General features: G+C 45.5%; 1 protein-coding gene across 8 annotated transcripts; it reads right to left on the bottom strand.

The window, feature by feature from the left end:
• Window positions 1-551: 551 nt before the first annotated feature.
• Window positions 552-14,578, bottom strand: LOC310670925 (uncharacterized protein). 8 transcript variants are annotated; one of them, XM_083426791.1, is made up of 6 exons: window positions 13,992-14,578; window positions 10,298-10,520; window positions 9,979-10,136; window positions 5,860-5,957; window positions 3,389-3,486; window positions 552-1,199 (listed from the first exon to the last, which is right to left on the bottom strand). In XM_083426791.1, exons 3-6 carry the CDS (start codon window positions 10,128-10,130, stop codon window positions 969-971), a joined length of 579 nt encoding a protein of 192 aa, XP_083282917.1. In that variant the 5' UTR covers window positions 10,131-10,136; window positions 10,298-10,520; window positions 13,992-14,578; the 3' UTR covers window positions 552-968. The 8 variants fall into 8 exon arrangements, with proteins under 8 accessions (XP_083282917.1, XP_083282919.1, XP_083282921.1 ...); XM_083426793.1 differs by having other exon boundaries at window positions 10,298-10,401; XM_083426795.1 differs by having other exon boundaries at window positions 10,298-10,397.
• Between the last annotated feature and the right edge of the window lie 8,301 nt (window positions 14,579-22,879).

Raw genomic sequence — 22,879 nt, 5'->3', positions numbered from 1 at the left:
ATTTAAAAACTAAAACATTCTAAATCAGTTAAAACATCATTAAAAAAACCTCTATTACAATTAAAATTATCTGAAAGCACTTTCGGTTTAAAGCATTCTAAAACACATTCAGTTAAAAACATTATTCCATCTGATGATCATGACATTTCCAGCAACAGTATTCTTCAGTTCCCAAATGCTTGGATAAAGGGGGCTGTTTTCAAATTCCTCCTGAAAGTTAAAAATGAGGGGGACAGGCACACCTCACCAGGGAGGACATTCCACAACTGAGGCGCCATCACTGAAAAGGCCCTGTCACAGTTAAGCACCAACTGGGCAGCCTCTAGTGGTGGCAGCAGCACCAACAAGGCCTCACCTGACCATTGTAAAGTCCAAGGCGGTTGGTATTGGAGAAGGCACTCTTTGGAGTACTTGCGTCCCAAGCCCTAAATATATCTGTGGTGTTACATGTCCCACCCCCGATGTCTATAAGCAATGAGAAATGTCCCAGTAGTTAGTACAGTTAGTAGAGTTTGGCTTCCTTTGGAAGGAGAGATTCACAGGAGACTTACTGCCTTTTTGTAATGTTTTATTTATTTACAAATATACAAAATATAGAACAGGTGGGAACAGTCTGCACACACTCCAAGCAAGGAAATAATCCTGCTCCCTGCATGTGAGATACCCAGAAAGAGAGAGATGATACTTGCTTTAAAAGTGTCAAATAAAGGTGCTGGGAACCTTTGTGCTGAAGAACAGGATATGATTCTAATACAAGGAAGAAGGCACACTTATCACCGTGCTTTTGCCCTCATTGGAACGCTGGGATAAGTCAATGCAGAATACTCCCTGCATTTCTATCTAACTGCAAGGGCTAGAGACTCCTCTAAACATTTGGAGAAGTCGGAAAGATCTCGGACAAGGAGCCATGCCTCTGCAGGCCATGCTCTCTGGGGCTGATAGTAGCCCCTCTCCAGTTCCAGAATTAGTTATGCCGAACACACCTGCACCCGTTTGTGGTTCAAAGAGCAATGGAAGTAGCGCCTTGGTCCTTCTGTTCCGTAAGGGTCACCAAGATCAGCAAGGTGCTTTGTGGCCAGAAGGTGGCTGGCTGTTCGCTGGTGCTGCTTCGCAAGACGGTGCATAGCACGCAGCTGTTGCCGCCGTTGAGATACTTGCTGCAGACACTGCGTCGTAGAAGGACGTCCCAGCCACGGTACCTTGAAGGAGGCAGAAGCAGAGCTTCAGGTGGTAGCCACAGACTGGGATAAGGCCTCCCAAAAGGGATGAGGGCGCTGACAGAGTCAGTCCAGGTATTTATTTATTTATTCATCAACTTAATGTAAAGTCTATCAAACCTAGACCCTGGCAGACTGACAGCTCTTATAAAAAAGGTAAAGGTAAAGGACTTCTGGACAGTTAAGTTCAGTCAAAGGCAACTACAGTGGTACCTCGGGTTACATACGCTTCAGGTTACATACACGTCAGGTTACAGACTCCGCTAAGCCAAAAATATTGCTTCAGGTTAAGAACTTTGCTTCATGATGAGAACAGAAATTGTGCTCCAGCAGCGCAGCAGCAGCAGGAGGCCCCGTTAGCTAAAGTGGTGCTTCAGGTTAAGAACAGTTTCAGGTTAAGTACGGACCTCTGAAATTAATTAAGTACTTAACCCGAGGTACCACTGTATGGGATTGTGGTGCTCATCTCACTTTCAGGCCGAGGGAGCTGGCATTTGACGCAGACAGCTTTCCGGGTCATGTGGCCAGCATGACTAAATCACTTCTGGCTCAACGGGACACCGTGACGGAAACCAGAGCGCATGGAAATGCCGTTTACCTTCCCGCTGCAGCGGTACCTATTTATCTACTCGCACTGGTGTGCTTTTGAACTGCTAGGTTGGCAGGAGCAGGGACAGAGCAACAGGAGCTCACCCCATCAAGGGGATTTGAACAGCCAACCTTCTGATCAGCAAGCCCAAGAGGCTCAGTGGTTTAGACCACAGCGCCACCCGTGTCCCATTGGCATAAGCTCTTATGGGCTAAAGCTCACTGCATCAGATGCAGGACTACTGCGTGACTCACGAGGCTTTCTTTGGCTCCTGTTAGCATCTGAGGTGAGGAAAGTGAGCAGTGAAGATTTTATCTAATCAGAATTTTGTAGGATTGGGGATCTCTTTCACCCACTTCAGGAAAATAAATATCTATGCAATCAGCTGGCTGATTTAGGGATCCTAGCTTGGAAGCTGTCAGGAGGCCACCCATGACTCACATTTCCCTGTTCCACACTAATACTTATGTGATGTCCGCTAAATGACAGGCCAAAAGCAAGATGGAGAGATGTGGGTGTTCATTCCACAGTGTTTAAAGCCTGTTCAGTTGCTCAGAATGGCAAAGTCAGCACAGGAAACCAGTTAAGAGAGAAAGGCCATTCACTCACAGTGGGGTGCAAACCAGGACTACGGCTGAGAGAAGTTAGGACATGCTAGGCCTCAGAACAAAACATAAACTTTACATTTTTGTTATTGCTTTGTTATGTTTCCTTAAATTACTGTAAGCTGGCCCGAGCAGCAGAACAGCAACTGGAGGGTGGCATAAAAGGTTAAATTGCAGTTTAAAAAGCACCTGTGATGCTAGGTTCAATTCCCGGTGTCTCCACCTCCGGGCAGAACTTGGAAATTCCCCTCTCTGAAACCCACAGGATTTCTCCTCACAGGCATCTGGTTGGCCACTGTGAGAACAGGATGCTGGACTGGATGGGCCATTGGCCTGATCCAGCAGTGTTCTTCTAAATGGCCTCGGCTCAGTATACCTGAAGGAGCGTCTCCACCCCCATCGTTCTGCCCGGACGCTGAGGTCCAGCGCCAAGGGCCCTCTGGCGGGTCCCTCATTGCGAGAAGCAAAGCTACAGGGAACCAGGCAGAGGGCCTTCTTGGCAGTGGCGCCCGCCCTGTGGAATGCCCTCCCACCAGATGTCAAAGAGAAAAATAACTACTTGACATTCAGAAGACATCTGAAGGCAGCCCTGTTCAGGGAACTTTTTAATGTGTGACATTTTTATGTATTTTTACTCTTTATTGGAAGCTGCCCAAAGTGGCTGGGGAAACCCAGCCAGATGGGCAGGGTAGACATAATAAATTATTATTATTATTATTATTATTATTATTATTATTATTACTACTACTACTACTACTACTACTACTACTACTACTGTTTTTGAAGCCTGAACAGCCAGTCAGAATAAAAACTACTGAGCAAAATGAACCAGTGGTCTGGCTCCTAACAGGTTAATAGATAGGTTTCGAAGAAGTCTTTAAGACAGATATGAGAGAGGTAGCAGTGTGACAGTAAAAGAATAGTTCTCAGACACATCTGGGTTTTCTGTAGTGTCTGGTCCCAAGCATCCCTCTCACCTGCTGAGAGAGTGAGCGGCCCTTCTTTGCTGCTGCAGCCTCACGCTGGCGTTTGGGTTCCTCGTGCAAGGCCATCCAGACCTCCTCAGCGCCCATATCTGTGGATCAGGGTGGTTTTTTAAAAAAGTGTGAATGTCACTTAGAGACTCTTTTTATGTGGCAACAAGCGACTCATAAATCAAAAGCAATCAAAACACAAAACGCTTTCCCCCCCAAAGAGATACTTGGAATTAAAGGAGACTTTTCATGAAACAAGTGAATCTCCACACAGCCCACCGCAATCACTTCACCTCATGAGTCACGACACGAAAAAGAAAAAAATCCTCTGATAATTTGGCAGCACTAGCCATAACTAGTCGTGACTGAGTTTGTGAAACTGATGCACACACATACACAGCTGTTGGTTTAGCAGCCTGTTAGCAGACTGACGGGAAGGGAATTTCAGGGGATCACCCATTTCACTGCCGGCCGCATAGCTTACTGGCTCCCTACCTGGCAAGCAACCAGGTGGGAGCCATGATGAGGGCTTATTTATACCCTGCCTATCTGGCTGGGTTTCCCCAGCCACTCTGGGTGGCTCCCAATAGAATATTAAAAACACAGAGGATGCCTTCACCTATGGCCCTCTGGAACCTGGGGCTCAAACATACATAGCAGCATGTTCTGGTATTCTGTGCTAATTAACTCAAAACAAGGAACCACCTCATGGTTTGAAAACGGTTCACAGTCCCACTTTATCATCAGAGATTCTGGGTTGCAGGGAGTTGAACACCCATTTTTATTTCTGCACCAAGGTCCCTGTCCTCTGTCAGGAGCTCATCCTACACTCAAGTAGGACCCTGGCAGAGACACATGCCCGACTGGCATGTTCTCTCCCTCCTAGTCGATCGTTCGGGAGCTTCAAAATTTCTTCAGCCTGAACATCATGTTCCAAAGATAAGCACTGAACACTGAAAACACAAGGTACTTCAGTTTGACTGATTATTTAATTTGTATACCACTCGATACATTAAAAATATCTCCAAGCAGCGTACAAAAGAACTGAAGCAACAACAGGCAACTTAACAAAATATTACAAAAAGACACAGTTGGATAGAAAAATGTGACTGTTATGTACTGAGTTGAATAGGATCCAAACTGCAGCAGTCTGATTGGTCCTAGAACAATAGGATCCAAAAGGCAGCAGTCTGATTGGTCCTAGAACAATAGGATTCAGAATGCAGCAGGCTGACTGGTCCTAGAACAATGCAGCAGTATGATTGGTTGGCAGGAACCACCCAATCATGCTCCAGATAGAAGTGAATCCACAACCTGATTGGCTTACAGTAGAATTCCGGAATTAGCCAATCATGTGCAGCCCATTGTGTAAATAATGTATATAAAGCAGATACTTTGAGGGGACTTTTATTCATTCCTCCTCACCACTATGAGCTGAATAAAGAGCATGAAATCACTTTGCGACTCTGAGTATATTTCAGTGACATTAATACCAAGTTACTAACATATAAAAAATCAGTATCGGTTTATTTTTCCTTCTGACACACCCTCCCACTCAGCCTCTAGGTTCTCACTCAGGGTCCAAACAAATTCTCAGCTCGCCCACAAAAGTCTCGCAATGAGAAGAGTGCTTTGAAACAGCGGGCATCACCCTAGTCTCTTGCTCTGGACTTGCGTTTTGTGGGCAAGCCCAACGTGAATGGTATTTCCTCAGGCTGCCCACAGCTGTGTCCCATTCATCTGCACTCCTTGAACCCAATTCGAGGTGTAGCAGGTTTGTTGAGTTTCCTAGAGGGTCCAAAGGATGGGTTTCAAGGGAATGGCGAAGTGCAATGGAACGGCAAGGAAAACACAACTTTAAGTAGCTCCAAAAGATTTGGAGCCCTCCAAATGATTTGCCCTGAGCACAGAAAATAGATCTAGCTGAAAGGCAACACGTGGAGATCAGCATGGATTTTTTGTGCTGCATCCCATCCTTATTATTGTTGTATAATATTGTTTCATAATCTTAGAAGGGAGAGTGGCTGAGGGGGAGGGGAGGTCTGTGAGTTTAACTTCTGAATTTGCCACTACACTACCGGACTGGGATGAAGAGGCAAGTTCCTATGAAGCAGCATAAAAGGTAAGGTAAAGGGACCCCTGACCATTAGGTCCAGTCGTGGACGACTCTGGGGTTGCGGTGCTCATCTCGCTTTATTGGCCAAGGGAGCCGGCGTACAGCATGACTAAGTCACTTCTGGCAAACCAGAGCAGTGCATGGAAACGCCATTTGCCTGCCCGCTGGAGCAGTACCTATTTATCTACTTGCACTTTGACGTGCTTTCAAACTGCTAGGTTGGCAGGAGCAGGGATTGAGCAACGGGAGCTCACCCCGTCGCGGGGATTCAAACCGCCAACCTTCTGAGCGGCAAGTCCTAGGCTCTGTGGTTTAACCCACAGCGCCACCCGTGTCCCATGAAGCAGCATACACTCACCTAAACCAGTCACCAGCAGGCGCTTCACCCGAGGGCTTACTGGCTGCTCCTTGGTAGGTGGACGCAGGAAGTAGGAGGCTCTCTCTGAGCCCAGCAGCCTAAGGAGAAAGATAACAAGAGGCCATGTTGTCCCTCCCTACTGGAAACACCTACCACTCAGGTTGAGCTTATTAGACTAGCTCCCTCCCAACAGCAACCCATCCAAGTGATGAAGGTTTGTGAACCTGAGCAAATGGGGCACTGCCCTGCCAAACCCTTTCTGCTCTCAGCCAGCTCTTGCCTGCCTGCCTTCTTAATTATAACCAGTCTTGTGGGTGGCACTGCCTGGCAGCTTCCTCCGTGTTGTCCCTTGTAGATCTCAGCAGCAAGGAGGATGGGGCCAAAATTAGTTGGCTCTGCCTGTTATTGGCTCTAGCTCCACCTACTGCTATCTCCCTGTCTTCTGCTCTACCAGCCATCACTGCATCCAAACCATGATCAGAACCCCACATTTTAGATCAGGATTCATCATGTCCAGTCTGGGGCCGGGGCACTCATCTATGCTTGCCACATTGGCGTAGTTTAAAAGATGCCTGCTTCTTGGGAGAAAAGCAATGACAAACCTGGACAGCATCTTAAAAAGCAGAGACATCACCTTGCCAACAAAGGTCTGTATAGTTAAAGCTATGGTTTTCCCAGCAGTGATGAATGGAAGTGAAAGCTGGACCATAAAGAAGGCTGATCGCCGAAGAATTGATGCTTTTGAATTATGGTGCTGGAGGAGACTCTTGAGAGTCCCATGGACTGCAAGAAGATCAGACCTCTCCATTCTTAAGGAAATCAGCCCCTGAGTGCTCACTGGAAGGACAGATCCGGAAGCTGAGGCTCCAATACTTTGACCACCTCATGAGAAGAGAAGACTCCCTGGAAAAGACCCTGATGTTGGGAAAGATGGAGGGCACAAGGAGAAGGGGGTGACAGAGGATGAGATGGTTGGACAGTACTCTCGAAGCTACCAGTATGAGTCTGACCAAACTGCGGGAGGCAGTGGAAGACAGGAGTGCCTGGCGTGCTCTGATCCAGGGGGTCACGAAGGGTCGGACACGACTAAACGACTAAACAACAACAACAATAACATATCCTCTAGATGCTGGTTTGATGATGATGATGATGATGATAAATTTATTACTTATACCCCACCCATCTGGCTGGGTTTCCCCAGCCACTCTGGGCGGCTTCCAGCAAGAGATTAAAAATACATTAAAACATCACTCATTAAAAACTTCCTTAAACAGGGCTGCCTTTAGATGTCTTCTAAACATCAGATACAGTAGTTGTTTATTTCTTTGACATCTGATGGGAGGGCGTTCCACCGGGCCACATTTGAGCCACGTTACCAGAGAGATGGCAATTTCAACCTGTTCACCATGGTTCTAGGAAGGTTATTTCCAGCAGGCCATTGGTCCTTTCTGTCCCCCAGGGAGGTGTAAGAAAATACATCCAGGATCAGACCATCTAGTCCAACTTTTTGTTTCCCACAATGGCCAACTAGATGCTGATGTTTCAAAGCCCAATAGCGGTAACACGCTCCTGATTGTGATCTCCAGCATTTGATATTAAAAGTTGTTGTAGTCTTTTAAAGTTTTGTATAAGTTGCATTGCTGTGCTAAAGCTAGTGATGCATTTTTGAAAAATAGATAAATTGTTTTCAAAAGGAGTGAAGGGAAGAGCACAACGCAGGAGAAATATAAAAATGTATCTCCTACAAGGGCAAACTCTACCCTTGAAATGTTTTATTGTTTGCATTTGTTATATATTATTCAAACAAGCTTCCCTCTTTGTTGCAAATTTTCATAAGGCGCTTTAGTGGGTTTAAACAGGTCCGTTTCCTTGCAGATTGTCAGGGAACTGCCATCAGCGTCCGAGGGAGAGAGCAAGCTCCAAAGGGATCCCAGAGAGTGTCCCGGGATTGGGAGAGGCAGCCCATCTTCTGGGGAAGAGAATCAGCGTAGCACCAGTGGAGAAGGGAGGCAGATGGGGGAAGTGGCGAGGCGGTCCCATGACTCCTTGCCTGGGACCAGCGGGGAGAGTAGGGGTCCTCCATTGCCCACGCCCTCCCTGCGCAGAAGGCTTCCGCGCAGAGAGGGTAGGCGGAGACTAGACGTCAAAGAGCTTCTTTGCTGGAAGAAGTTTAAGAAACGCCCACTCACGGATTCTGCCAGCAATTGAGTCAGCCACGGGTGAGTGGCTATCTGGACACAAAAAGGTTCACTCTGGCAACCCAGCCAGGTGTTTGCACCCAGCCAGGGAGCAACCCCTAGAACCATTACACAGATACAATATATTATTCATTCCAGTTTTTGATTAATGAGCTTCCCTTCGCTCCCCAACCTGCAAGCACCTCATTCTATAATTCATTGTACACCTATTTTTAGTGAAGTATTGCTGATTCGTAAAATGCAGGAGCTTCCTTCCAGCCTCTTCTCAACCCACAACTGTGCACTTAAGCCCGTTGATATCAGTAGGACAACTCGTGAGAAAGTACATGAGGTTGGTGGGGCTTTTGGGGGGTTTTTTAGAGGTTGCATTTCATCTTAGGAACAGGTCTTTGAGGTGGCTAAGAAGAACAATCCCAAATAACAAACTCCATTTAAATTTTAAATAACCGATAACAGGAATAATAAAAACCTATTTATTTTCTTAGTACATCTGTATATCTCCAAAGTTTCTTCTGTCATAGAACTCAGCGCTGTTTAGGGAGGTTTTTAATCTTTGAAGTTTTATTCTGTTTTTAATGTTCTGTTGAAAGCCGCCTCTCTAACCATAATCCCAGTTGCACCGCAACTTGAAAGGCCCTTCTGTCTGTCCCACCAATGTATAAAGCATGTTTGGATGGAACTCAGGAGAGGACCGCTCTCCCTCCAAGGTTCTGGAATGCTCCCAGGTTCTGGAATGCCTTGCCAAGGCTGGCCTAGCTAATTCTGTCTCTAGTGCCCTCCAACAGGCAGGTAAAGACATGTTTATTAGTCAGGCCTTTGACCATGATAAACCAGAAAGCGCTCTGTCCTTTTTTTCTTTTTTGCATATAATTTTTATTAATTTTTCTGTTTTACAATTTAAAATACTCATTTTTAAATTCTTAAGATATCAATGACTTCCCTTTTTCTCTTTCCATGGTTTATTTTGCATATCATAAATCCCTGCATATTTTACAAAAACTACACCGTTTACAAAAACTACACTATTATTGCATCCATCAAATCTTATTTGCACTGTTGAATTTATCTTAATGCTGCCAGCTTTTTCAGCTGCACACAATTATTTTCCATATTTTCAATAAATAAAGATTTTCCAATCTTCTCTAAACATATGTTCTTCTTGTTATCTTATTTTATATGTTAAGTCTACAAGCTACGCATATTCTGTCAACTTAAGTTGCCATTCTTCTTTGGTTGGGACCTTGCTCATTTTCCATTTTTGGGCTAACGAAACACGGGGCCACAGTAGTGGCATACATAAATAACCTTTTCTGATACCTGGGAATTTCAGTCTGAATTATCCCCAGCAGAAAGGACTCTGGTTTGGGGAGGAAAGAAGGATGTAGGTGGCACTGAGCCTTGGGCTTGCCGATCAGACGGTCGGCGGTTTGAATCCCTGCAACGGGGTGAGCTCCCGTTGCTCAGTCCCAGCTCCTGCCAACCTAGCAGTTCAAAAGCACGTCAAAAGTGCAAGTAGATAAATAGGTACCACTCCAGCGGGAAGGTAAACAGCTTTTCTGTGCGCTGCTCTGGTTTCGCCAGAAGCAGCTTAGTCCTGCTGGCCACATGACCCAGAAAAACTGTCTGTGGACAAACGCCGGCTCCCTCAGCCAGTAAAGCGAGATGAGCGCCGCAACCCCAGAGTCGTCTGCGACTGGACTTAACTGTCAGGGGTCCTTTACCTTTACATTTTTACTTTTAAACATTTTTTTCAATTCATTATGGATCATTTCCCAATACTCTTTTACAAGTCCACCACATATGAAAGAACGTTCTCTCCATCAGACTGGCGCTCTGCTCTGATTCCTGTCCCTGACAGGACTGCTCTGTGGGGCTTAGGGCTCTCCCAAATCCTTGACCCACGTGATAGATCACTGCTCACCTGTGGAGATACTGTTGATAGTCTGGCAGGGGACTGCTTAGAGCTTCCTTCTCCTGAATCCTTCGCAGGTTCCATCTTCCAGACCCATTGGAGTCAGCCCACCTGTGAGAATCTTTGGCATGGGGCCAGACATGGCCTGGATATGCCATCATAACCTCCTAGAACATCACAGGGATAAAAGCAAAGATTGCACCTGAACTTATTCCTTCCTTCCTTAACTTCCCAGGGCCTGCTTCTATCCCTTCCACTCGCTGCCCCCCTTCCCAGTTTCTTCACACCAAGAGCAGCCCCTCATTTGCCTATTGGCCTTATGACTAACCTGCTGGATTCTGAGTTTAGGACCTGGTGTGCAGTCATGCAGCACTGTGGCTCTTTAGGCTTCCTTGTTTGGGCTGTCACCATGGTGCTTTGCCTTCCACCTGCCTCACGAAAGGTAGAAACCAGAACGAAATCACTTCAACACAGGGAGTGAGAAAAGCGTAGGCTGCAATCCTATGTGTGAAATTTGGCTGCATGGCTTCTTCAATACTTTGCATGTTTACCTAAAAGAAAGTCACGTTTAACCTAGTGGGACTTGCCTTAGAGTTTAAGTGTGTATAAAAATTTGGATGTGTTACAATGTGCCATTATTTGGGATAAAGTTACGCTGAATTTTTGGATTTACATGAGTGAGAAACCAAGAATTGGCCTATAGGGTTGAAAATTAAGAATCCCATGGTTTCTCAGACACAGGCTGCAGACACACCATACATTTAAGACAGATTTAAAGCACATTTCTCTACTCAGAGCAACCTGGGAGACATAGAAATCAAGGCTTTGTTCCCCTCCAGTCTACTTAAGAAGCTCAGCATATGAAGAGGCTAAGCTGGTTGCTCCATCTCAGCCGCATGGCTTTCACAAGCCATTATTGTGTTCCTATATCAGTAATTTAGGAATTTTCACCATTGTAACTAAGCCAAGTTTGACTCCCTTTGCAAATTTTTCTGAATGCTGTATGGAAAAGCACATGAATCTGACATGTGGAGAGTTCGTAAGTAAACCATTTTTAACTTACCGAAGGTGTAATACAGTGGTACCTCGGGTTACATATGCTTCAGGTTACATACGCTTCAGGTTACAGACTCTGCTAACCCAGAAATAGTGCTTCAGCTTAAGAACTTTGCTTCAGGTTGAGAACAGAAATCGTGCTCTGGCTGTGCAGTGGTAGCGGGAGGCCCCATTAGCTAAAGTGGTGCTTCAGGTTAAGAACAGTTTCAGGTTAAGTACAGACCTCTGGAAAGAATTAAGTACTTAACCCAAGGTACCACTGTATTTTTTCTGTACCATAAGGCTCACCCAGAATGTGCAGAAGCAAACAAGTGCATGTTCACTGTACACAAGATAAGTTCTGCTGCATCAGATGAAAAGCCTGTCCAGTCACAGCGGCCAACTAGATGGCTATGGGAAGATTTTGCGCACATTTAACATAGCGTCCAAAAAAGGGCTTCCTAATGCCTGTGCAACTTCTGCATTGCGCAAGCCTACATATTCCTTCTCTCAGAACCTTTCAGGGTTTTCCCCCCTACCCACACACTTCAACAGTTTATCTGTTGCTCATAACCCCTTCTGCAGCTGTCACCCTAGTATTTGCCCTCTGTACATTTCAGATTCTGAGAAGAAAATGAAAACCACCCCTTAAAACAAAGGAGTTTTAAGATTAAAGGAGGGGATGTGAATTCTCATTTCTTCAGCTTCGGCTTTTGCGTTTCACGAGGCCTGAAGCGTTTCGGAGCTTGGGGGAGGGGGGGTGCAGGGAGAGCAAAGTGTTTTGCTTGGCCAAAGCCCTGGCAGGTGGTTAGTGGGGGCCCGACTGTTAATAATTCCCAGCTAGAATAGGAGGTTTGGAAGACTTTTGTTTGTGTGTGGGGAGGGGAAAGCCTCCCCCCCCCCCATAGTGGAAAGGAACTCCATGCGAGGAAAGATTTACAATAAGGCACATTCAACGGCAAGAACGAGAGGAGGTGGAGAGAGAGAGAAAGAAGAGAGATCAAGGGTGAACGGGGCTGTCTGATTAAATGAGGTCTGAAAGGAGAGAGCGGGCCATTCACAACAGGAACGAAGCCTTCACCGGTAACAGCTCAGACTTAATCCAGGGAAGATGGGGAGGGGCGACGGCTGTGAAACTCTATGTAAGATTTCCAGCCCGATTCTGTGTGGGCTGTTGCTTGTCGTGGACAGCGTGGTGCCAAAATCACACCCACATCTCCCACAGAGGTGAGCTGGACCACCCTAATCTTCAAGCTACTTCTCAGGCAGAGGGTTCCAGAAGGGCAGTTATTTTCCTGACTCTAACCCCCCCCCCCACTTTCTTCTTCCAACTAGGCCGGGCATGGCCAAACTTGGCCCTCCAGCTGTTTTGGGACTACAACTCCCACCATCCCTAGTAAAATATACTCAGAGTAGAGAGTGGATTTCATGCCCATCATTCAGCTCATAGTGGTGAGGAGGAATGAAAGTTCCCCCAGAATGTCTGCTTTATGTACATTATTTACACAATGGGCCCCACGTGATTGGCTAATTCCGGGATTCACCTGTAGGCCAATCTGGTTGCAGATTCACTTCCACCTGGAGCTGGATTGGGTGGCTCCTGTGGACCAATCAGACTGCTGCATTCTGAATCCTATTGTTCTAGGACCAATCAGACTGCTGCCTTTTGGATCCTATTCAACTCAGTACATAACACCTAGCTAACAGGACCAGTGGTCAGGGATGATGGGAATTGTACTCCCAAAACAGCTGGAAGGCCAAGTTTGGCCATGCCTGAACTAGGCCAAGACACTGTGTTGCCTGAGGCAAAGGAGAAGGTGGTGCCCCTCTACTAAAAGTGACTGAAATAGCTGGATCTTTTCTGCAATACGGGCAATGGGGCTGCATTCTTCCTTACCCCTCACAGAGCTGCAGGTCCCAGCACCCCTAAACTATAGCTCCCATGATTCTTGGGGGAGGGGAGAGATGTGCCTTATTGTGTGTGCACAGCCTCAGTTGCACCCTCAACAATGTCTTCCAACAATTCCCAGCATTCCCAGTTCCCCATGCTCTCTCCATAGTGGCATTCTTGGTAGTGGCGCCTGCCCTATGGAATGCCCTCCCCTCAGATGTCAAGGAAATAAACAACTACCTGACTTTTAGAAGACATCTGAAGCCAGCCTTGTTTAGGGAAGTTTTTAATGTCTGATGTTTTATCGTGTTTTTAATATTCTGTTGGGAGCCGCCCAGAGTGGATAGGGAAACCCAGCCAGATGGGCAGGGTAGTAGTAGTAGTAGTAGTAGTAATAATAATAATAATAATAATAATAATAATAATAATAAAAATAATATTTTTATCCATCACCTGACAGTGCCAAAGGTTATTCAGTGGTTTCCAACCCAAGGCAGGGTGGTGGAATTTTGACTTTTTTTGATTCCAGGATGAAAATCTCTTAAAGCTACCACTCATAGGTCCTTGCAAATGTATGCAAATTTCAAACCAAGTACAGGTTAAAAACCCTTACCAAAATCTAGTGGAAAAATATTAAAGATGGAAATATTAAAGATGGAAATATTAAAATATTAAAGATGGAAATGTTTCTAGCCCACTTTTACTGTTTTACTGCTAAAAGTTCCCTATATAAAAAATATAAAACAATTTGTTTTTTTAAAACATATATTTTTATTGAATTTTCACATAAAAGACAGTGTCAGCATAAAACATCTTGGGGAGCTGCAAACTGAAACCATGAGATAGACTCCTGAGAGAAAATGGATCCTCTCATTACTAACACTTATTCAAAAGAAATTCAGACCAAATCTTGCCTGGCTGAGACAATTGATATGCTTCATGCCAGGATTCTGGAAAGCAGACCAAACCAGGGTTGTTAAAAAAAGCTTAACAACTTTTGTGTCCCGTATTTTATTTCTAGAAATATGGCAACCCTAACTCAGCAAAGATCTAGTGCTGATTTACCTATGCCTGTACAACAGCCAACATTTCTTACCTCAGGGCCTTGTCCCTCCCTTAAAAGTATGCAGTTTGAAGTGATGTTAGGCGATAAAAGCAAAACTTAGGACAAAGCGCATGCAGACCAAATGGAACGGAGTAATATTTACGATGTGACCTGTGCCATCTGCTGGCTTTTGAAAGGAATGCAGATCAAACAACAAAAACGTTGTTTAAAGGTTAAAGGAGCACTTTCTGAGGCACTGCAACCTCTGAACACGAGTTGCTGGAAATTGCAGGTGTTGTGCTTGTGTCCACACCTCGCAGGCTTCCCACAGGTATCTGGTTGGCCACTGTGAGAGCAAAATGGTGAAGCAGACAGGCCATTGGCTGATCCAGAAGCCTCTTAAGGCCTCTGGAGGCATATTTGTAATTCTGGGTACCACACCGTTGACTCCTCCTCTAGACTGCATCTTGGGAAATTTAGGGAGATTGCAGATAGTTTGGCGCATGAAGAAGTTAGAATATCCCAAGAACAGAGCTGGAGTGGGGAAAAACTTTTAAATGCTGGAAGCTTCTCAGTATTGCAAGACTCAGTTGGTTATAATAATAATGTTATAATAATTTGTTATTTATACCCTGCCCATCTGGCTAGGTTTCCCCAGCCACTCTGGGAGGCTCGCAACAGAATATTAAAAACACGATAAAACATCAGACATTAAAAACAGAGAACACACAAGGGGTAAGACTAGGCGCAAGAGGGTTGAGGAACCCAGTTCATAAAATGCAGGTGTTTGCAGACTCGGAGAGGGTTGCTGGGATCGTTCTCAGCTGCCTTGAGGAGAAAAATGTGGCTCACTTTCAAAGTTTGATGCTGCGGACCTGGCACACCCACCAGCCTCTGCCATGCAAATTGTGCCTGGATCACATCTGAGGCCCACATCCACATCATCATCATCATCTATTATTTGTACCTCACCCATCTGGCTGGGTCTCCCCAGCCAGGGTTTCCCCAGCCACTCTGGGTGGCTTCCAACAGAGATTAAAAATACATTAAAACATCAGTCATTAAAAATTCCCCTAAACAGGGCTGCCTTCAGATGTCTTCTAAAAGTTCCATAGGGTGGGCGCCACTACCGAGAAGGCCCTCAGCCTGGTTCCCTGTAATTTCACTTATTGTAGTGAGGGAACCGCCAGAAGGCCTTCGGCGCTGGACCTCAGTGTCTGAGCTGGCTGGAGCGTGGTGCTGATAATGCCAAGGTTGCAGGTTCAATCACCTTATGGGACAGCTGAATATTCCTGCAATGCAGGGGGTTGGACTAGATGATCCTCAGGGTCCCTTCCAACTCTACCGTTCTATGATTCTCTATCATTCTCCGAGAGAGGTGTAGCACAATATTGAAAGCCTTTTGGGCCATGTAGTAGGTGCACTGAAAGAACTGGAGCCACAATATTTAATTCAAATACATTTCCATCCTTAAGCCCAGCAGCAAGTCAACCCTCTATCCAATTAAAAGTGGGCGAAGTATTTTACTTGTGTGTCGCCTTTGTGCTTTGGTTCCCCACCGGCAACCTTTTTATTTCTTCCTCAAGCTCATTCTGGGAGCGGGGCCAGCCAACCTCTTCAGCAGCCACACGGCGGAAGACGACAAGAATTATCTTCTCTGAATCCTGGGACGGCCAGTGTTGTTCCATTCAACGCTCGCTCCCCAAGACTTCTTCAAAGAAATGTTGGATCTTTGGGCTGATAACTAAATAAAAAAATGTAAGCTGCCAAGATGAAGCACATTGGGGGGGGGGGGGGGCTTAAGATGGCACCACGTCAAGTTAAAGGTGGCGTTTTCACATGCAGGAGTGGGGAGAAGAGAGTGGGATTGCTCAGGCTGCCCCTGAGCTACATTCATTCATTTGAAGATTAGAAGCACCTTGGACCAGTTGCAAAGGGAATGACAGCGACAACTCAGTAAAGCTTGGCCATGGTTCTTTATGCATCGGTGACTTTGAGACCGGATCTCTGCAATGTGCTGTACGTGGGGGGTTCCTTTGAGCCTGATCTGGAAGCTTCCGTTAGCGCAGAATGATATGGCGTGATGGCAGCCAGCAGTGAGACCCTGTCGGCATATGACACCTCTGCTCAGAGACCTGCACTGGTTGCCAATTTGGGCCAAGTTCAAGGTTTGGTATATAAAGCCCTTAACAGCTTGGAACCAGCTTAACTGCAAGATTGCCTTACCTCACGTGAGCAGACTTGGCTGCTTCGATCTGCATAACTGGCACTGCTACAGGTGCCGCATGAAACTCAAATCTACCCTTGTAAAAAGAAATCTGGTATTTTAGTGTGGCAGCACCTAAACTTTGGAACTCCCTGCCTATTGTCACCAGGCTTCATTGTACTCTGTTTGATGCCTGCTTAAAACATTCTTGTTTAGACAAGTCTATACAGTGTATCACAGAGATTAGGACTTGCCGATCAGAAGGTCGGCGGTTCGAATCCCTGCGATGGGGTGAGCTCCCATTGCTTGGTCCCAGCTCCTGCCAACCTAGCAGTTCGAAAGCACGTCAAAGTGCAAGTAGATAAATAGGTACCACTCCGGCGGGAAGGTAAACGGTGTTTCCGTGCACTGCTCTGGTTCGCCAGAAGTGGCTTAGTCATGCTGGCCACATGACCCGGAAGCTGTACGCTGGCTTCCTCAGCCAGTAAAGTGAGATGAGCGCCGCAACCCCCGAGTCGGTCACGACCAGACCTAATGCTCAGGGGTCCCTTTACCTTTACACAGTGTATAGAATATTGACGTGCTTTGATCTAGCTTTTAGCTTATCAATGATTTCATTTTTTAAAATGTTTGGAACAGTTTAACACTGTTTTACACGAAGAAATTTGTTGGGGTTTTCTTTCTTTCTGTAAACTGCTTCGATATTTTATCAGTACTGTATATAAATATTGTGAGATGAATTTGGAAAAAGGTTAGAATGGTGTCTAGGCCTGTGCAACTGGGGCACGTGTGAGGTGGTTTCCACGCCATTATGTTTCCCAGGCACTCTGAGGGAGCTAGGGCCTGCTGCCATGATCCCCACTTGCTCCCTCCTCCCCTTGGTGTAGCATCCCTGAATAGGCTGTATAAAAAAGGGCTATAGCCATACTCCTGTGTAAAGACCATGGCTCAGAATCTGTCTCGCGAGCCTGGAAAACATTCTGGCTTTGAGCCACAATTAGCGTATCAGGATATCTACTGCCGCAACAGCTTTAAATTCCATGAACTCGAAACGGACAGGTGTTCTGATTTTCTTTGGCCTCTGCTCATTTCTATCCCTTTTTACAGTACATGTTTCTTTTCCAGATGGTTATCAGCAGGGTTTTTGCCCAGTAGATGCACCTGTTTGCAGCAGCAACACACAAATAGGAAAAGTAATAATAATAATAATAATAATAATAATAATAATAATAATAATAATAATAATATCTTTATTGTCATTGCCCCCTTCGGGGACAACGAAATTACTTGGCTGCTCCATAAAAACACTAATTAAAAAATATAATAAAATACAGCAAGGGAGATTAGATGACTTTCAAAGTCCGGGCTTCCCATTCAGGGCCGAGATCGCTCTGGAGAAGAAGCTGTTCTTAAGACGGCTCGTTCTTGTCTTCATCGTCCTGTATCTCCGTCCCGACGGCAAGAGCTCGAAGAGACAGTGACCAGGATGTGATGGATCTTTTACTATGTCCAGTGCCTTCCTATGGCACCTTGTGGCATAAATCTGCTCTAAGGTGGAGAGTGGGCAGCCAACAATGCTCTCTGCTGCCTTAACAACCCTGCGCAACCCCATCCTGTCCTGGGTAGTACAGCTTCCGTACCACACACATAAGCCATAAGTAAGCACGCTCTCAATGGCACAGTGATAGAAGGCAAGCAGCAGTTTCTGCGGAAGATGGTTTTTCCTTAGTATTCTCAAAAAATACAGTCTCTGCTGCACCTTCTTCACAAGCCCCCTTGTGTTGACACTCCAGGACAGATCCTCTTGTAATTCAATGCCCAAAAATCTGAACGTTGTTACCCTCTCCACACAGACCCCATCAATCAAAAGTGGCTGGACATTGCTCTTCTGTCTCCTAAAGTCCACCACAAGTTCCTTTGTCTTCCTTGTATTTATGAGCAAGTTGTTGTAGCCAGGGTCTTGACCACATAACCTCCACCCCCTCTGGCAAAACTGCAAGGCAAACTGCTTTTGAAACCAGGAGGCATTTCAAAAGCAGTTTTGTGACATGGGAGTCTGCTAAAAAGAACCAAAAGGTAGTCCGAAATCTTAGTGGGGTGTGTGCTCCTACTAGAGCTTTGTGGATCCCAGCCTATAGTTGCATTTTTCCTTAAGTCAAATATATCTGCTTTCGAGACCCCATCCAGTTAAAAAAGCTTCTTGTGTTATTATTTTTTGTGCGTGTTTTTAAACTGCTTTTGGTTGTTTTTATTATATTTTGGACATCGCCTTGGCATATATATATATGTGGAAGGTGATTAGTAAACAATACGATGTTTACTGTACGAAACAGAAAATTGCCTCCCGACAGCCAGGGCTGTCAACAGACCCCAGGTTTCTTTGAAGGGGTTTTAAGAAAATGAGTAATCATTATCAGCAGGGTTGTAATAATTGGTTTTAAACTCAGGAGCCAGATTTTCTAGGCACCAGCCTGGAAAATGGGAGGTGGAACCTGAGTGAACCAACGTCAAGAGGAAAGATTACATCTTGTGGCACTATAATTTTTATTATTATTATTACAGCATAAACTTCTGTGGATGAGAGTGCATTTCATCAGATGCATGAATTTGTAGCAGGTGTGCACATGTGTCCTATAATCTCTACACGTACAAATATTTGGGGGGGGGGGGTTGGAGTGGTAATTGCAAGCAGTGAGGAAAATAGAATACATTTCTGAAGTCCACTGATTCTATTTATCCTATACAGAATGTAGAGCAAGACTGTGGATACATATGGCTTCTATTACGTTTCTGAGCACAATTCAAAATTTTGGTGCTGACCTTTAAAGCCCTAAATGGCCTTGGTCCAGTATATCTGAAGGAGCGTCTCTTACCCCCATCGTTCTACCCGGACACTGAGGTCCAGCGCCGAGGGCCTTCTGGCGGTTCCCTCACTGTGAGAAGCCAAGTTACAGGGAATCAGGCAGAGGGCCTTCTTGGTGGTGGCACCCGCCCTGTGGAACACCCTCCCACCAGATGTCAAAGAGAACAACAACTACCAGACTTTTAGAAGACATCTGAAGGCAGGGAAGCTTTTAATGTTTGATGCATTATTGTTTTTAAATATTTTGTTAGAAGCCACCCAGAGTGGCTGGGGAAGCCCAGCCAGATGGGCGGGGTATAAATAATATATTTATTATTATTATTATTATTACATTGGTAGCTGAGAAGGTGAACGAACCATTTATGATGCGGCTGACTCGACCACATCAACAATTATTTAATTCACCCGTTCACCTTCCAGAGTACAAGATACGCCATCGTCCAAATGCCATCCACTTCAGCTGCCTATTATTTCTCTAACTGCCTTAACACAGAGACAACTTCAAGCAAGTTTATTAGGAAGAACGATTTCAATTTTCTGGATTAAAATGTGTTTAGCATAAAATTGATTTTGCTTTGGCGATAACGAGTGTAAAAATCAAAAACTTAAAATCGAAATAATTGGCAATGCTCTCCCTCCATGCATAGAGGCAGAGCATAGCCTCCCGAATACCAGTTGTTGGAAGGCGTAGAAGTGAAAAGAGCTCTTGGGCTCAGGTCCTGCTCTCAGGTTTCATCTGGGTGGCCCCAAGGAGAACAGGGATGCTGGAACAAATGGGCCACTGGCCTTATCCAGCAGCCTCTTCTTATTGCAAGCTTCATCAACATGATTGTGATTATTGCATTAAGTGCAATGCAGCTACGACATCAAAGAGGCTATTACAGTGAGGAAACATACTGTACCATATTGTTAAAAGGTAAAGGGACCCCTGACCATTAGGTCCAGTCGTGGCCCACTCTGGGGTTGCGGCACTCATCTCGCTTTATTGGCAGAGGGAGCCGGTGTACAGCTTCTGGGTCATGTGGCCAGCATGACTAAGCCGCTTCTGGCGAGCCAGAGCAGTGCACGGAAATGCCGTTTACCTTCCCGCCAGAGTGGTACCTATTTATCTACTTGCACTCTGAGGTGCTTTCGAACTGCTAGGTTGGCAGGAGCAGGGACTGAGGAACGGGAGCTCATCCCGTCGCGGGGATTCGAACCGCCGACCTTCTGATCAGCAAGTCCTAGGCTCTGCGGTTTAACCCACAGCACCACCCGCATCCCTTGTAGCATATTGTTACCAGAGGACAAAACAGGGCAAATGACACCAAATTGGAGGTTTCTTTATGGAAAATCCTCTGCTAACATGGTAGGAGATCTGGTAAGCCGTTATAATTTCACAAACGGTGATTCTTTCTAGAACCCATCATTATGGCGAACCTTGCTATTCAGATGCAATCAATGTGCTATGTGATTACATACTGCTTTGCATTCTGCATTTCGTAACTAAATTATTCTCAGTTAGTAAAGAGAATAAATTTTCACCAGCTTGAGTCGTAGAAAATCTTTTTAAAAATAAGTAATATGTGTGTGCCTTGCGCTTCAAAAACTTTGCTTGGGGGAAGCCGCTGGACTGGAAAACCAATTCATTTAAGAAAAATGAAGTCAGCGATTTTGAAGCTTAGGAATGGAAATCAGGGAATTTTGAGACAGGGCTTAATCTTCCATAAATTGGCCAAACCTTTTTTTTAAACTGCTCTCCTGCAGCAAATTTAATAAGTGGCAGCTGCAACAAAATGTTGCAGTGCAGAGTGCTCAGGAGCCCCCTTTCCCCCCTTCACCAGTAAGCCAGTTTCTGTGGCCATTTGCCCAGTCCTCATTGGACTGCTTTGGGGGGGCAGCCCTCCTTAGTTCCCCTCCCCCTAAAGAGTTTCTGCAAATTTAAGTGTTACCCCAAGTATGCTGATGCCCCCCACCCACCCTGCTCCTTGGCCTACATAAGACACAACACACAGGCCTGAATCTGAACTAGAATGGTGGTGATAAAAGTCTATCAACCAAAATGGTCAAAGGCCTGGAAACGATGCCTTATGAGGAAAGGCTAAGGGAGCTGGGCATGTTTAGCCTGGAGAAGAGGAGGTTAAGGGGTTATATGATAGCCATGTTCAAATATATAAATGTCACATAGAGGAGGGAGAAAGGTTGTTTTCTGCTGCTCCAGAGAAGCGGACACGGAGCAATGGATCCAAACTACAAGAAGGAAGATTCCACCTAAACATTAGGAAGAACTTCCTGACAGTAAGAGCTGTTCGACAGTGGAATTTCCTGCCAAGGAGTGTGGTGGAGTCTCCTTCTTTGGAGGTCTTTAAGCAGAGGCTTGACAACCATGTCAGGAGTGCTCTGATGGTGTTTCCTGCTTGGCAGGGGGTTGGACTTGATGGCCCTTGTGGTCTCTTCCAACTCTATGATTCTATGATTCTATTTGCCAGTGCAATTTGGCTTATCTCTAGATATGAAAGCTCAATGAAGGCAAACATCAAAGTATGCTTACGAATAATACTGGGGAGCCCCCTTATGCCTGAGGAGCAATGGGTGTACTTTTTATAGCTGGAGGGGCATTCTTTTCTGTTAACGGCTGCATTACCTTAAAGAAGAAGTTTTTCACCATTCTGAAAGTCCATGGCTACCTTGACCAACTACAGATGAAACTCGGAAAATTAGAATATCATGGGTAAGTTCATTTTTTTCAGTAATTCAACTTAAAAGGTGAAACTAATATATGAGATAGACTCATGACATGCAAAGCGAGATATGTCAAGACTTTATTTGTTATAATTGTGATGATCATGGTGTACAGCTAATGAAAACCCCAAATTAGCAATCTCAGAAAATTAGAGTATTAAATGAAATCAGCAAAACAAGGATTGCAAATAGAGCAATATTGGACCTCTGAGAAGTAGAAGCATGCATATGTACTCAGTACTTGGTTTGGGCCCCTTTTGCATCAATTACTGCCTCAATGCAGCGTGGCGTGGATGCTATCAGTCTGTGGCACTGCTGAGGTGTTATGGAAGACCAGGAAGCTTCAATAGCAGCCTTCAGCTCTTCTGCATTGCTTGGTCTCATGTCTCTCACCTTTCTCTTGGCAATGCCTCATAGATTCTCTATGGGGTTCAGGTCAGGCGAGTTTGCTGGCCAATCAAGCACAGTAATCCCATGGGCACTGAACCAGGTTTTGGTACTTTTGGCAGTGTGGCCAGGTGCCAAAGTCCTGCTGGAAAATGAAGTCAGCATCCCCATAAAGCTCGTCTGCGGAAGGAAGCATGAAGTGCTCCAAAATCTCCTGGTAGATGGCTGCGTTGACTCTGGACTTAATGAAGCACAGTGGACCAAAACCAGCTGATGACGCGGCTCCCCAAATCAACACAGACTGTGGAAACTTCACACTGGACTTCAAGCATCTGGCATTGTGTGCCTCCCCATTCTTCCTCCAGACTCTGGGTCCTTGGTTTCCAAATGAGATGCAAAAGCTGCTCTCGATTTGATGACCATCACAATTATAACAAATAAAGGCTTGACATATCTCGCTTTGCATATCATGAGTCTATCTCCTATATTAGTTTCACCTTTTAAGTTGAATTACTGAAATAAATGAACTTATATTCTGATTTTCTGAGTTTCACCTGTATATTCTTTCTGCAGCTCCAGTTACAAAACCGGCAGTCCCTCACCCCTTTTTGAATACCCTCCCTCAGCCTCCTGTCCTCCCCTCTCCTTGGGAGTCCTCCTCTGGGCAGCTGCCATCACTGCCCCTGGTCTCTGAGCCGCTTCCCACCCCACACACACGCCCCAGAGAGAGGTGCCTCCTCATGCCACCCCACAGAGGCTTAG

This window comes from Podarcis tiliguerta (assembly GCF_965153285.1).
Source record: "Podarcis tiliguerta genome assembly, chromosome: 2".
Lineage (NCBI taxonomy): Eukaryota > Metazoa > Chordata > Lepidosauria > Squamata > Lacertidae > Podarcis > Podarcis tiliguerta.
The sequence above is the reverse complement of the archived record's forward strand: the minus strand, read 5'-3'. Positions and strand labels throughout refer to the sequence as shown.